Below are 13,536 nucleotides of genomic sequence, written 5' to 3' on the forward strand. Positions count from 1 at the left end.
GCTGTCCCCATGTGCAGCTGGAAGACAGTGTGACTGCTATCCCGCACTCATCCGAACTTGCGAGACTATGTGGCGAGTTTGCTAGATCATACAGAATGCGGCCTGACCCCGCCTCAAACATGTGTAGTAAATCCCCACAAGCGATGCCGGAATCAAGAGCGACGTATACTGGGTCGTGATCATATCGGGGAGGGCTATATTGCCAGAAAAGCTGTAGTGGAGTTCGCGACCGCCAGATAGTAGACGCCATGTTGGATTCTGAAAAAAGGGTGAAAGACGACGAAAAGTCTATTCAGAAAGAACGTCGACGATCCATTGAAGAGCTCGCAATGCCTTCATCGCGATGGCCGCTGGCAAGGTCCTTGGGGTGGCATGCAATGGCAGGCTCGGTAGTCGGTAGACGCGCGCCTCACACTGTCGGATCTTAAAGGCGTGGAACTGCATCACATTTTCCGGTACTCTACAACTCCATGCCGTTGGCAGAGACTGCGGAAGTTTTCCCGTTTTTTTCGTGCACATTTCGTAGGAGCCTGAGACTGGCACGACAACGAGTTTTCGTTGACAGCATTCGTCGGTCGCGCTCCCTTGCAACCGTGGCGCGCCACACATCAGCCAACTGGTCAGCGGTTCTAGCACTAGCTTGAAATGAGTTCGTTTCGATTCGGTGGCGCCTTTGTCGCCATTGCCATGGCTCTGCTGAATTCGGGATTCATCTCCTGTTCGGCGACGGAAGATGTCCAAGAGTCCAGTGGCACCACGTCGTGCACTCCTACACCCCAAGGACATACGGTTGAACTGACCCTCAAGCATAACGAGCCAAACATTTCGTTCGACTGTGGCGTGCAAGATGCCAAACTTACTCCAGAAAATAGTATGTTCTGTGACAAACCAGACTGTCAAGAGCCACGACCTCTGACAGACCTCGGTAAGGACGTCTCCCTTGCTACCCCATCTCCTCAGAAAAACCCGCCGACGTACCTGCTGACGATCCCTCAAGAGAGTCGCAAAGGCCAGATTATGTACTACAGCTGCAGTAAAGCCGCTCCCATTGAAATCAGGCGACAGGTGGAGGGAGATCTCACCGCTGCTGGCAACAAAGGCAAGTGCACTCTCAAGATCACCCTCGAGAAACCACCGACTGAGGCCCAAGACGACCAGGGAAAGCCGCCCGCTGCCCTCGAATGCAAGGCAGGCACGTTGACCGCGACCGCTTCCACAGAGAAACCCGTTTCCTTCAAATGCTCTGAATCCATGGTGCTGCATCCAGAGAATTCCGCCGACGTGTTTGAGGACAGCGACGGTAAATGCGCGAAGAAGGAATCGCTCGCGAAGCTCGTTGATGCCACATTGAGTTCCAAACCACAGGATGGAGACCAGCCTGGAGCCAAAGAATACACATTCGCTGTAAAGACGCCTCCTGTTCACGATACGGCGCTTTGCTACAAATGTGTCGCCGCGGACACGGACAGCCAGAAGAGTCGCTCTGCGTCTATGCGAGCAACACCGGCTGACGAAGGGAAGGAATGCGTGGTCAAGATTTCCGTCACAGGGACGTCGGGGGCGTCTCCGTCTGGAGCAGCAGTGTGGGCTGTGCCTGTCTGCCTGATCGGGGGGGATTAATCATGAATCTGCTCCACTTGTGACGTTCTGATTTCAACTATGCGCTCGTAGGTCGAATTCTGCAAGCGCACTTGCTTGAGTTGTTGATGTGACGGGACGCACTACGCACCACTTCAAAATGCTGCCAGCGGACTCGAGTTTTTGTCACGTGTGACTCTGCACCGTGTGGACAAAGGGCATTAGCGCCCCATGGGTAGGGAGGGTTGCCATTTGAGTCTCAGACACACTCCCGTCATGTTGGATTCAACAAACGGCAGGAACAGATATGCTCTGCTGGTGAGTGGCGACGCCAATATAGGGTCCGAGCAAGGTATTACCATGTCTGATCATAGGTGGGCTGGATTTCGACCACAGTGGCAACCCGTTTTTTTGGCGAGACTCTGCCAGAGCACGGGCGCGAGCGTGGCGGTCAGCTCTCTCACTCCCAGCATCACCCATGACTCATCACAGTCCCTTTCAAATCGTTGTGGCCGTGGCATGGCGCGTCACAATAATGCACGCCTGCATCCGACAACCCCGACAGAACTGCTGTCTGGTTCTAGGAGATCGGCAGCTAGCTCGCTCACAACGCATGCGTTCGTTTTACAAATTCATGGCAGATCGCCTGTACACGAGAATGCATTGCGGTACCCTGCTGGTGGCAGTCGATATGCCGTAGTGGAGCAAGGGCGGCTCCTTCGTTACCTTTGTTACATGGCTGAATGAGGCTCCTGCTCTATTGGAGCGGTTCCGTTCATGTTGAGGTGGTTTGCATTCGTCGTATATACGCAAGCATGTTGTCGCGAGGTCACGCGTCGAGGTTGGCCTGTTTACTTACCCACAAAGGAGGGCAACACTTGTCGCTTGCGCGTGGAACTCCTCTGCTGCACCCTTTTATTGACAACAAAAAGGCATTGAGGAGTCTCCACAATGCGTGACGGCTGCCGCGAACAACGCCAACAACAATATAATTCCTAAATCACAGGCGTCCAGCGTATGGGGACAGGAGAATGGGACGTGTTCTCGCTCCCTGACACAGCATGAGTGCAACCGTAAACATTGATGTCCAGCTTAAGTGACGACAACGTCAACAACTGGGGCGGGATCTACGCGCCGCTCAATCGTATGAGATGGATGCGAAAGTGTATGGGAGAGTCAGTGGTGCGAAGACACGCTGATGCTCACGCGTGCGAACGTGCGCGTCACCAAGCAATGGGAATTCGATAGCAGCTAACCGCTTTCATACCGTCTACGTCACCGTCTTCCGCAAGCTATGCAGTGGTGACTGTCGTTTGCAGCAGAGACAGAACAACACGATGACCCAGAATGGGTTAGGACAACTGACACGGCACACCCCAGCTTGTCTAAAGGAGATCAACTTCTATCCTGAACTCCCCGTGGAACCAGATGCTGGAACATTCCGCTGCCGTTTGCTGCTTAGGGAAACCAAATATGCACTGGCTCGACGCCGGTTTCCGTGCCGCGTCTCTCAGCCGGACTGTCACTGACGCCGTCGCGAACGGAAGCCCGTGTCTCTTCATGCGCCGCTGTACGGCCGCCAGAAGGGAGGAGGTTCGTGTATCAAGACGTTACAGAGTGCACTAAAAGCTATGGATACTCGTTCTCTATGTGGGTTGCGCATCGAGCTATCCCAGCGGTGTCTAGGGCGAATTGTTTTGTATCAGTGAAGTCGATTATTCCGTTACGCTGACCGGGCACAGTCCTTTCTGTGGAGTGGAAATTGAGACACGCCGAATGACCCTTCGCAGGACAGGATGGGGCATTATCCTCTGAAGACCATCTGCGCCGCTATTTTCATAACCTTGGTGCTTTGCAGCAATCTATTAGAAGTCCACTGCATGAAAGACATCCCGGCGGGAGGGGATGTTTCCGCCGCCCAAGCGATATGTGCACCGAAAGTGGATGCAGATCAGGCAATCTCCTTAACGCTTGCTGTCGATCTGCTTTCCTCGGTTATGTACTACCATGGGGACAGATGAGTTTCTGGGGTGCTACAGTCATTACTAATCTCCTTTCTCCAATACCATATTTAGTACCTTGGTTAGTCGGTGGATACTATGTATCTGATGTAACATTAAAACGATTCTTTGTATTGCACTTTATATTACCTTTTGTAGGTTGCATTCTAATTGTATTACACATCTTCTATTTACATATTCCACATCGGTTATGTTCTAGGCGTAATATATGGATTCTTGTTCTCACTCATCTTAACAGCGAGAGAAAACTACTACTCAGATGTTAGTCTAATCAGTAGCATCGTACTTGGAGTTATCATCTCTGAGACAGGATTATTCATCACCTTTTTCTGGGGAGAGAATGCCGTATCGTTCAGTTGCAGTCCGGATCCAAAGGCCAGTCTTATGCCGACAGCGGATCTGTACTACGTTAATCCTACCACTGAGACGGTGAAGCTCTTGGATGGAGTTTGTCGCGATGCTGAGGTATACGAAACGGACGACTGGCTGGCTAATACATACACACGGTGTGTACCTCGACAAGCCGCAAGAAGGCGGATTTGTTTTTTAGGTGCATTGTCCCTGCAGGTGGTGCCCCCATGGATATGCACGGCTTATATAGGGAGGTTATCCCCAAACAACCGGATCGTGTTGGCTAGGTGAACTAATCACGTTTCATTAATACAATCAGTGAAAGCCCCGCAACTCTGTCAAAGGGAAAACTCGCACAGTCAAAATCAGTGTCCTGCCACGGAACGAGGATGACAGCCCTGCAGGCGGTTCACGACCAGGAGTAACCGCACAAGGGGAATCCACGAGTCCACGATTGGCAGCGCTTGGCTGTATCGTGGGAAGTATCGCGCTCGGACTCCTCCGTCTCTGAGTGTACACCGCAGTAGGAGGTTTACGCGTGGATCAAGCCAGTCATTTCATGGCCGCTCGACAAGCAAGAGTGCCGGTGGACACCCACGAGGGTTGCATTGCCCTAAAACCGTGCGGTGCCCACTCACCTCTTCCAACATTGTGGGGGAAGGAAGATCAGATCTGAGGACTAGAACACGCGGTATAGGCGTGGTGTCGAGAGCCTTTCAGATGGGGAGTGCTGGCCTAAGCGCTAACCGAAACAGCTCTTGTATCGCTTTCAGACTGCTCAGAGTGAATGCGTTAGGTTGACACATGGACGAAAATACGGAGAAAAATGGAGAAAGTGGCGTCAATATCGAGAGAGAAACCATCGGAAGAGTGATGCTGCGCAGATGTGGTCACGTGAAGCATGACTAGCTATCCGTTACGTTCCTACAAGACTGATGAACGCGCCGATTTGCTATCGCATTATTTTGTGGCAAACATCTGTGAATAACTGGGCCTCTCGAACCTCTTTTGACCGCTGCTTAACTGCGAGGGTCTATTTTGACGGGACCTAGTGGAAGAGGAGGGCGGCACATTGTGGATTTCAGTTACAGGCGCTGCTCGTTAGAGCAGATAGGGCTCCGGCTCGAGACAGGACCGCCGGCACTCCTCATTTCACCCTTTTCCGTTTAGTCCTTTGGAAGAGAGGCAGTTGCTTTTGACCAGAGGCCTGGACTGGGGGTAGTGACCCTACACGTCCGATGCAGCAAGGCATTGCCGAATGTATTGCCGGCTAGAAACGGAGCTCTGAAAATTTTCTGCGGGAAGAATGGCTATGCCGCGACACCAGGGTGCGCTAGGATAATGGTCGTCGGGCATATTTATTCCCTCATATCTACAGAGTCCCTGACGCATCAGTGAGGGGGAGTCAGTTGAGTGACGCATCCACTGGTATGTGGAACGGAAGTAGTCGAGGCAAACCTCAGAGATGTCATGGAACTGAGGCTGAGTACAGAGCTGATATGGGACACAGGGGAACGAATCGAACAAGGGCCGGCGGGCATGGAGACCTCGTCGCTACGCAAGCTCAAAAAAAATCTCTGGAGCCAGATGCCGCGCCCCGGTGGCATGGCGTCAGGCGCCACTTGGGCTTCCAGATGATTCTGAGGTCACCCGACCATTCACGTCACCGCCTTCTCCCACCAAGAATGAGTGACACATAGCTCTTGGACCAAAGTGTCGAAAAGAGAAAGGATCCCGTCACGGCACCCCAACCTCGTATACCGTGTGCGCGCTCGATCCCCTCCTTATTCGTGTGATTTTGATTCTGTAAAGCAGATCATCGACAGCGTTGTCTTTTTGTTTTCCTGCACATGCTTTGTGTCTCGCAGGCAACCAGCGAGGCAAATTTCCATACCCCACGAATAGAAACGATTTTTCCGGTTTGTATGTAATAGCTCTGTGCGTCCTTCTCGACGTGGCTGGGGATGGGAGGGGGCGCTTCGTTTTCTGATTGCCTCCGCAGTGCATTTGGTGGTCGATGTTTCAAGCAATCCGAACTCTGGCAAGAAGCCACTCTGTCGAGTACCGCACTCGCGCCGTCGTCTCCTCGCCAGCATGAACCCGCTCCCTAGGCTCCGCGAACCCGGGGTTCGGTTACCCCGTAGTACCCGACGATGACCCTTGGGTTCGCACGCACAAGCGCGAAGAATTGGCAGCGCAGAAGAAACCGACCCGCGGTCACTCCCGGGAAAGGCTAGTCTCTGAAGAAGCCGTCACAGCTGCGTGATTCTGCCCTCTCCGTTGGTTTTTTTATCGGAATACGTGCAGCTCTTGCAAACGGCGTGTCTCCTCCCGCTGTTGTTCGTTTTGGGGTCTACTCTTGCGGCGGTTCAGCATCGCTGTAGTAATAAGTTGCCACCATGGACGGCTTCTGCATGAAAATGTTTGGACTTCTTCCTGCCTTTTTCATTCTGGTGTTAGCTGTGGCGCCCAAAGAGACCTATGGAACACCCTACGCTTCGCAGCAAGGCTCTAAAATCCCGACGTGCGATGATCCAGAAAACGGCGGGCTGAAGCTCTCGTTGACGCTGGACGACGAGAAAGATTATGTATCCTTCAAGTGTTCCTCAAATGGTGACCCTGCCATCGAGCCATCCCCGGTAGAAAGCCGATTCTACAAAGGTCCGGACTGCACGACGCCGGCGGATCTACATACCGAGGCTCCTGGCGCCGTGTTGTTGACGTCACCAAAAGCAGGGGTGGCGCACTCCATCCCAACGACATACACGCTCAAGATGGCTTCAGAGGACCGCAAGCCGGTGGAGCTCTGTTACGTTTGCAAGCTCCCTAAAGACGCCAGCGAACATGGCGCCGTGCTTCACAATCGTGTCATTCAGAAAACGCAGGATTGCCAAGTGCACATCGCCGTGAAAGCCCGCCAAAAGACCGAGGTGCCCGAACAACCCGAATCGGAAGACAAGCATGATGAAGAAAACAAGGATCCAACGGGTGTCACTGTCTGCAGCGATGGGATTCACGCTGCGACGGCGTCGCCTGAGACCCCTTTGACTTTCAGATGCGGCGCGGCAATGGCGATACAACCCAAATCACCAAAAGATGTCTTTGAGATTGCCGACAACAACTGCGGGAAAGAGGTGCCTCTTGCAAGCATGTTAGACGCGACCTTGGAGGAGCGAGCTCCATCAAGTGGCGAGTACACACTGACCGTGAATAAGGCCGCGGCACACAACACCGCGTTTTGCTACAAATGCGTGAAACCCTCTCCTCTCACGCACAAGGGGTCTGCACAGTCCAGTCTCGGAGCCGAAGCCATTGGGAAGGAATGCGTGCTGAAAGTCTCGGTCGCGGGAGTTTCGGAGTCAGCTGTATCTGTGTCTTCAATGTCAAAGGCCTTTGCTCTGATCGCCGGCAGCGCCGCTCTGGAGTTTGTCTACGCGTTTGTGTAGCCCTTAGTGGAGCACTGAGTTAGACACAGTGCACGTCGGATTTCAAGGTGGTCAATACTGCGTTACCCACCAAGTTTCTAAATATGGGAGAAAGTGCGGCTGATGCAAGTTCGCTTTCTAGGCAGGGCTTTGAGAAATCGGCAGTTGTTCTTTCTGCTGTTGCCGCCTACGTGGAGATCCAGAGTGAATCCTCGTCCTACCGGTCGTTAGCTTCTGCGGCGGCCGCGGTATCACATCGCATGGTACGTGACGAATGCCTCAGAGAACCCTGCATAGATTCCACGCTGCTGGGATAATTAAATACTTCAACAGAAAAAGGATGGGGCAGTGCCAGCAACTCATGGACGGGAGAAGCATACTAAAGGCTCCTGCTCATGCACACCAGGCGGGTTAGCTCGCATCTGAACTTTTCCCTCTTTGCCAGCGTCTACGGATGAGCGAGAACGACCTCTTGAAAACACGTCTGGCATGGAGTTTTGTCAACACAATAAAGGTGCTGTTGCAGAACACAAAGAGCTGCTTCCGATCGTCACCCCGTCCTTTTGAAAACGTGCATGCTCCGCTGCTCGGTCGCAGCGCAGCTAGTATGTCAGAAGATATCATACTTGAAAGACCAGGGAGGGCGACTTCTCAGTACGAGGTGGATGAGAGAGAAAGCGGCGAGCTCAGGAGGACGCACTTCTCTGCAGTCGTCTCGGAGTCGCAAGTGTTAGGCAGGAAAGCGACCGCACAGAAGCGAGGCAGCCCGATCGCAGACGGACGCAGCCAGCAGGTCAGGACGCCGCATCCGCGGGCGGAACGGAATGCCTAAAGCGCGCTTATGTCTGCTCATCTAGGAAATATGCGAGAAACGTAACGCCGCAGCCACAACTCCGCCCACTCCGTAGGGTTTAGTACGGCAAGGCTCCTGGCATGCGATGATGCATAATAACTCACAAGAAAGTAGAGAATACCCCTGACACCAAGAGAGCCGCGCTGCCAGATCACTGTAACCCGAGGCAAAGCAAAGGCTCATAGAGAAAGGCGACCGAGCATCTGAAATGGCGACGAAAACCCACCGCTTGAGGACGCGTCTAGAGATGGAAGAGGGCCTTGAAACGTCTGATCCAGGATTTGCTAGACTAGACGCCGTCGCCTGTTTGGCATTACGGCTCCATTATTGGAACTGCGCAGGCCATCACTTTATCTACGCGCCGCGCATCGGGCACATTCAGCATTAGTATCTGCGCCACATGCACGATGCCTACATCCAATGCCAACAGCACAGCGCTATCCACCTCACTAAACGTTCCCGAAGATCGTTCCAGGCATCGATAATATTGCGCTATCGGCTTCAGGAGCCGGTGCCACGGTCTGTACACGCGTAGATAGTTAGGGACCGTCTTAAGGGTTTAGGGTATACGAAACCGGCCAAGCTGGTGCATCTAACGCCTGCAAATACTTACGGTTCAATATCGTGAAACGAAGTTATAGGGTTTCTGCCGCATGGAGATTGCCTGCGTCGGGGGCCGGCAACTATGGTTCTTCTGGGGACAAGTCTACGTACATACGAAGCGCTGCTCTCTATTCCTGACAAGAAAAGTGGAAATAACTACGGTAGCCTGTTGGTTGCGACTGATTCAAATGAATTTCGAGAGGCACATGCTCGTACCCTAGAACGATTTCTACGTGCACAGCACTAGCATGAAGATGTGCGTAGCATTGACTCCCGCAACGCAACAGGTCAGCATGCCCCTGCCATTGCAGCGGTAGTCCAGTGGCACGCAGTTCAGCTCACCTGTGCTGCCTTACCCACAATCACTTCTAACACTCGTTAGTTTTCAAGTTTTCAGACTTTGTGTTGCACACCACGCATCATTGTCGCAATCGCCTCGGCCCCTTTGCACGACTACCACGTAGAAAACCACGCCAGACTCTCGGCCTATCGCGCTGGTGCGCCCTCGGAACAACAGACTGTAAAAGCCTGAATACCAAGGCGAGGGCATGTTGGCACGAGTTTCTAAAAATGGCGGCCAGGGGGTCTACAAAGGGACGGACAGGCTTCAGGCACACAGCAGAAATCTTACAAGATTGTCGTCGCTACTATGCCCGAGCACGACGCGGCTCTGTGTCACAAGTATTTCCAGCCGGTCACAGCAGAGCCACTGTCCGACCCCAAAGCATCACGAGATGCTGCAAAGGAGGACGCAGAGTGCCTGATTAGGATTTCACTCAAGGGGACATTGGATCCGGCGCACTCCCAGCAGATCCTGCGAGGCAAGTGCCTCCGAGCCTGGTGGGCGGTATTTTCTAATGTTGGTTTACACGCATACGAATATGTGATGGGTGGTGGGTGCATCTAGCGAGGTAGCAGGAAAGGTGGTGATCCGCGCCTTTCGTCTTCAGTGTGTAAAATGCAGTCGACATCCACTGCAACTGTGAAGGGGCTGTGAGTCTTCTGGCCTTGAGGCCGTTTTCACAGTGGTGTTCTCTGGTCATCTGCGCGAGGAGCTTCTCTCTGACGGACTGGTACTAGCTCGGTACGGGCGCCGTCAAGTAGACAGTCTAGAGTCATGTCACGCACAGGGGCACTGCGTGTGGAGTGAGACTCTTCAACTCATCCCTTTGGAACATCATAGTAGCGGCTCTCTACAATTGTTTGTAGCTAAAGTGCTGACAGGCTCCTGAGCACACTAAATAATATGTACGGTAGGTCTTGCGCAGTCGCGGATCAGTAAGCTTCAAAGAGTGTGTGCAGAGAACACTGGCTGGCCCAAAGCTCAGATCGTTCGTTCTTCATCACTCTGTCGAGCGGACTGATTCTGAGTACAAACGAAAATTTCGAGGCAGGAAGAGTTGTCGCAGGCCGTCATCGATGGCAATGGAACAATCCTGTGTTTTGCTCCGTCATTACTGTAGTGAACACGGGTTTAGGAAGGGTTCTTGCACCCTCTAAACGCACGGATGAGTTAATGAGGCTTTAATACGAATGTCTATTCTGTACTGCGCTGTGGCCGTAAAAACTCTACACTGTTGTGACCTTAAAGCCTCTACACTGTGGCTGTATCAATAGGGGAGTACGGCGGTGTATCCCTAACTGTGGAAGAATATCACTCCACTGTCTACGAACGAAGAACACGCGGACTAACCGTGAGCGAACTTCAATGACGCAGATGCAATTATTCTCCTAAGCAAGAAGGGGAAAACAAGTTCGGCGTGCGTGAGCGAAGCATACGGGAGAGTTGACAGAAAACGAGGTGAACTGGCGAGACGACATCTGAAACGACGGCTTAGGAAAGGAAGAGTGGGCACTTTTGTGCCTCAAAAGTGGCAAAGGAAAGGGTTTAGAAAACGGCTGGTCGCAAAAGAGTACTGATACTCTTCCGAGTGAATGTTTCTGGGATATCTGGAAGATTGATGATGTGTGAAATTCACAAGGAAGTGCACTGTTCCCCCGAGCACCGGTGTCTGGCTGAGGCGATCGGGTTTTTTTGGACAGATGGCATGCCATTTTGGGCCATTTTGGTTCTCTGTGCCAGAGAGCCTGGAAAGAACGCGCTTGAGGCATTGGGTCCTCTTCTAACCCGCGGGACGGGTCGCAGAACCCGCTGCGCCACGGGGAGCACGACCGCGGCGGGAGCTACTTAATACCCTATCCAGGCGTACGTCGCCTTCCTCAATAAGGGGTTCCGCGGCAAGCAGTCACGAATCTCCATGACACAAGCTTGCTGCGATTTCTGCCAGCTATTTCGGTCAAGCGTCCTATTTTCTGAGAACTTTCAAATGCTCTGAGACTCCATCCCTTCTATTCCGCCCCTGATATGGGGTATTGCTACCAATAACAACTCTTCCCTTCTGCGAAAACCTAGCAGCAAAGAGCTGCGCTGGGGATCTTTTTTCAACCTGTCAATCAACGCGCGAGACCATGTGGTATGCCAGACTTGCCTTTGCCGCCTTCTTGGCGTTCGCACTGCTCGGCATAGTATCGGCACATGACGATGTCTCGGGCGCTGTTCCTGATCCGTCTCCAACAGTGCATATCTGCGACGATCCCACGACTACCCCACCTACAAGTCGTACTTCTGAACTAAAACAAGTGCTAACACTCAACGAAAATGAAGAAAATATTTCCTTTATGTGCACCTCATCGCAAGGCAAAACAGCGGACCTGTTGCCGGACGCACAAGGCGAGCATATCTTCGATAATGAATCGTGCACCCATACGCTCAAATTGCAAGACTTGTTTCCTAACGCCACCCTGAAGACACCACAGCCGCATCCAAAACCGGGTAGCACTGAGCCAGTCTACACACTCAATGTGCCATTACAGAACCGCACGAGCCGTGACATTTGGTACAAGTGCGTCATCAAAGACAAAGGGATCGAGCACGACGGTGGCAGATCTCTCGATCTACAAAAGCAGGGCAAGGAATGCAAAATCAAGATCACTGTCCGAGCGACACCGAATCAAGAGCAGACAAGACCTGAACAAGAAATCCCGCAGAACGGCGACCAGACAGGACCGAAAGTCACAGAGTGTCCGGCCGATTCCGTTACGGCACGTGTAGCCCCGGGCACTCCATTCAAGTTCAAATGTGGGGGTGGAATGGTGTTGAAGCCAGAATCCGCCAATGAAGTCTTCGACGACACAGACGGGCACTGCAAGAAGTCGGTTGCTTTGACAAGTCTCGTCCCGGGGGCTTCTCTGGAGCGTCCGGACGCAGGCAAACTTGAGAGTGTCTACACGCTTAGTTATACAGCAGCCCCGGAGAACGACACCGCCCTCTGCTACAGGTGTGTGAAGCCGACCAATTCATCGCATGGCACCCGCTTGAGATCCACGGACAACGAAACGAAAGAGGAGCAGTGTCTCCTCAAACTCTCGATTCGTGGGTCATCAGGGGCGTTGCCCTCTGCTGCCCTCATGAGCGAAGCTGCAGCCTTAGCGCTGGGTGGCACGGTTCTCGCCGTCGCCTATGAATATTAGCAGCACCCCGCCGCTGAAATGAAGTCTCTGTTTTGTGTAGTTGTGACACCCGATATTCCTCTGTTGCTCCCGAGCGTGTCCGGGTATTTCGAGACGGAGCCATGAACAAGACCAGGCGTTCCTGAGACCTAATAATGCATGCGAGGTGTGTGGATTCTTCGCTTTTCAAGGCTCTCCTTGGCAGCTCTATGATGCTACGTAGCCGAGGATTCTTACAGAGGAGCTATTGTCAGATTGCAAACAGGAGTCAGAGCAGGTATTCAGGGAGAAGAAGCCATGTGTTGGAGCACGATCACCGAGAGTGCACTCACGCGCGAAGGATTTGTATGCGCGGGGGCAGGAGATGGGCAAGTGAGAGATAGAAAAGCGACGCAAGTACAGTAATACGCCCTGCCGACATACAACTGTGTCAAAACGGCCGCCGCATAAGAATCAGTGCAGCGCCTGAAGTCAGATGACAACCCCAACGTCGGTCGCGATTGACGCCTTACACTTCTTGGCATCTGAAGGTGCCTGGTTGCCAAGTGAATGGCGAATTCCCAGAGGCTCATGCAGCGCATTGCGATGGTTCTCTGCGGCGTCGCGACACATGAGATCTCGTATGGTGTGATAAATGTACCTTCACAGTGATGGTACGCTTTTAGACTTTCCGTTTTGAATATGCTTGTACTTGTTTTCTAACCCACAGAAGTTGAGAGCCAATAAACAAGCCATTTGGAAGTGAGGGAAACGGTGACGGTGATCCGATGATCGTATGCTACGCTTGGAGATGCCTAAATTACGAGGCCGAGGGGAAAGGCAATGCGTGGTACTCGCCTGCGAGCTCGGGAGGCTGCAAGTACGATGCATAACTAACTGATGGCGGGGCGAGCTCCTACGTTAAAAACGCATAAAAAACACCGCGGTGTTTGGAGCCACTATGTTAAGCAAGTGGTTTCGATAACGAATTGGCGAGATACGCTTGTTCAGCTATGGCCGCGCAGCAGTAGTAGTGAGTTATTCCATGAGCCTACGAGAGCCCGTATCTATTTGGCAGCACGAGTCTGCATGCGGAATCACAAAGAGTATCCGGCCGCAAGTCTAATAGAACTTGATCGCGGGACCTGTATGTAGGTACTTCAAAAGTGCGTCAGTCGGACTTCACTTTGCTCAGATCTGTTGAAGCAAGGTCTCA

At 52.7% G+C, this 13,536-nt stretch overlaps 3 protein-coding genes across 3 annotated transcripts; all 3 read left to right on the forward strand.

The window, feature by feature from the left end:
- Positions 1-645: 645 nt before the first annotated feature.
- Positions 646-1,620, forward strand: BESB_033730 (SAG-related sequence; the record flags this gene model as incomplete). The annotated part of the gene is made up of 1 exon (XM_029361959.1): positions 646-1,620. One exon carries the CDS (start codon positions 646-648, stop codon positions 1,618-1,620), a length of 975 nt encoding a protein of 324 aa, XP_029220924.1.
- A 4,729-nt stretch (positions 1,621-6,349) lies between these two features.
- BESB_033740 (uncharacterized protein) lies at positions 6,350-7,396 on the forward strand (the record flags this gene model as incomplete). The annotated part of the gene is made up of 1 exon (XM_029361960.1): positions 6,350-7,396. One exon carries the CDS (start codon positions 6,350-6,352, stop codon positions 7,394-7,396), a length of 1,047 nt encoding a protein of 348 aa, XP_029220925.1.
- Positions 7,397-11,300: 3,904 nt separating this feature from the next.
- Positions 11,301-12,362, forward strand: BESB_033750 (uncharacterized protein; the record flags this gene model as incomplete). The annotated part of the gene is made up of 1 exon (XM_029361961.1): positions 11,301-12,362. One exon carries the CDS (start codon positions 11,301-11,303, stop codon positions 12,360-12,362), a length of 1,062 nt encoding a protein of 353 aa, XP_029220926.1.
- Positions 12,363-13,536: the final 1,174 nt, after the last annotated feature.

The sequence above is a fragment of the Besnoitia besnoiti genome, chromosome II, assembly GCF_002563875.1.
Source record: "Besnoitia besnoiti strain Bb-Ger1 chromosome II, whole genome shotgun sequence".
NCBI classification, from domain to species: Eukaryota; Apicomplexa; class Conoidasida; order Eucoccidiorida; family Sarcocystidae; genus Besnoitia; species Besnoitia besnoiti.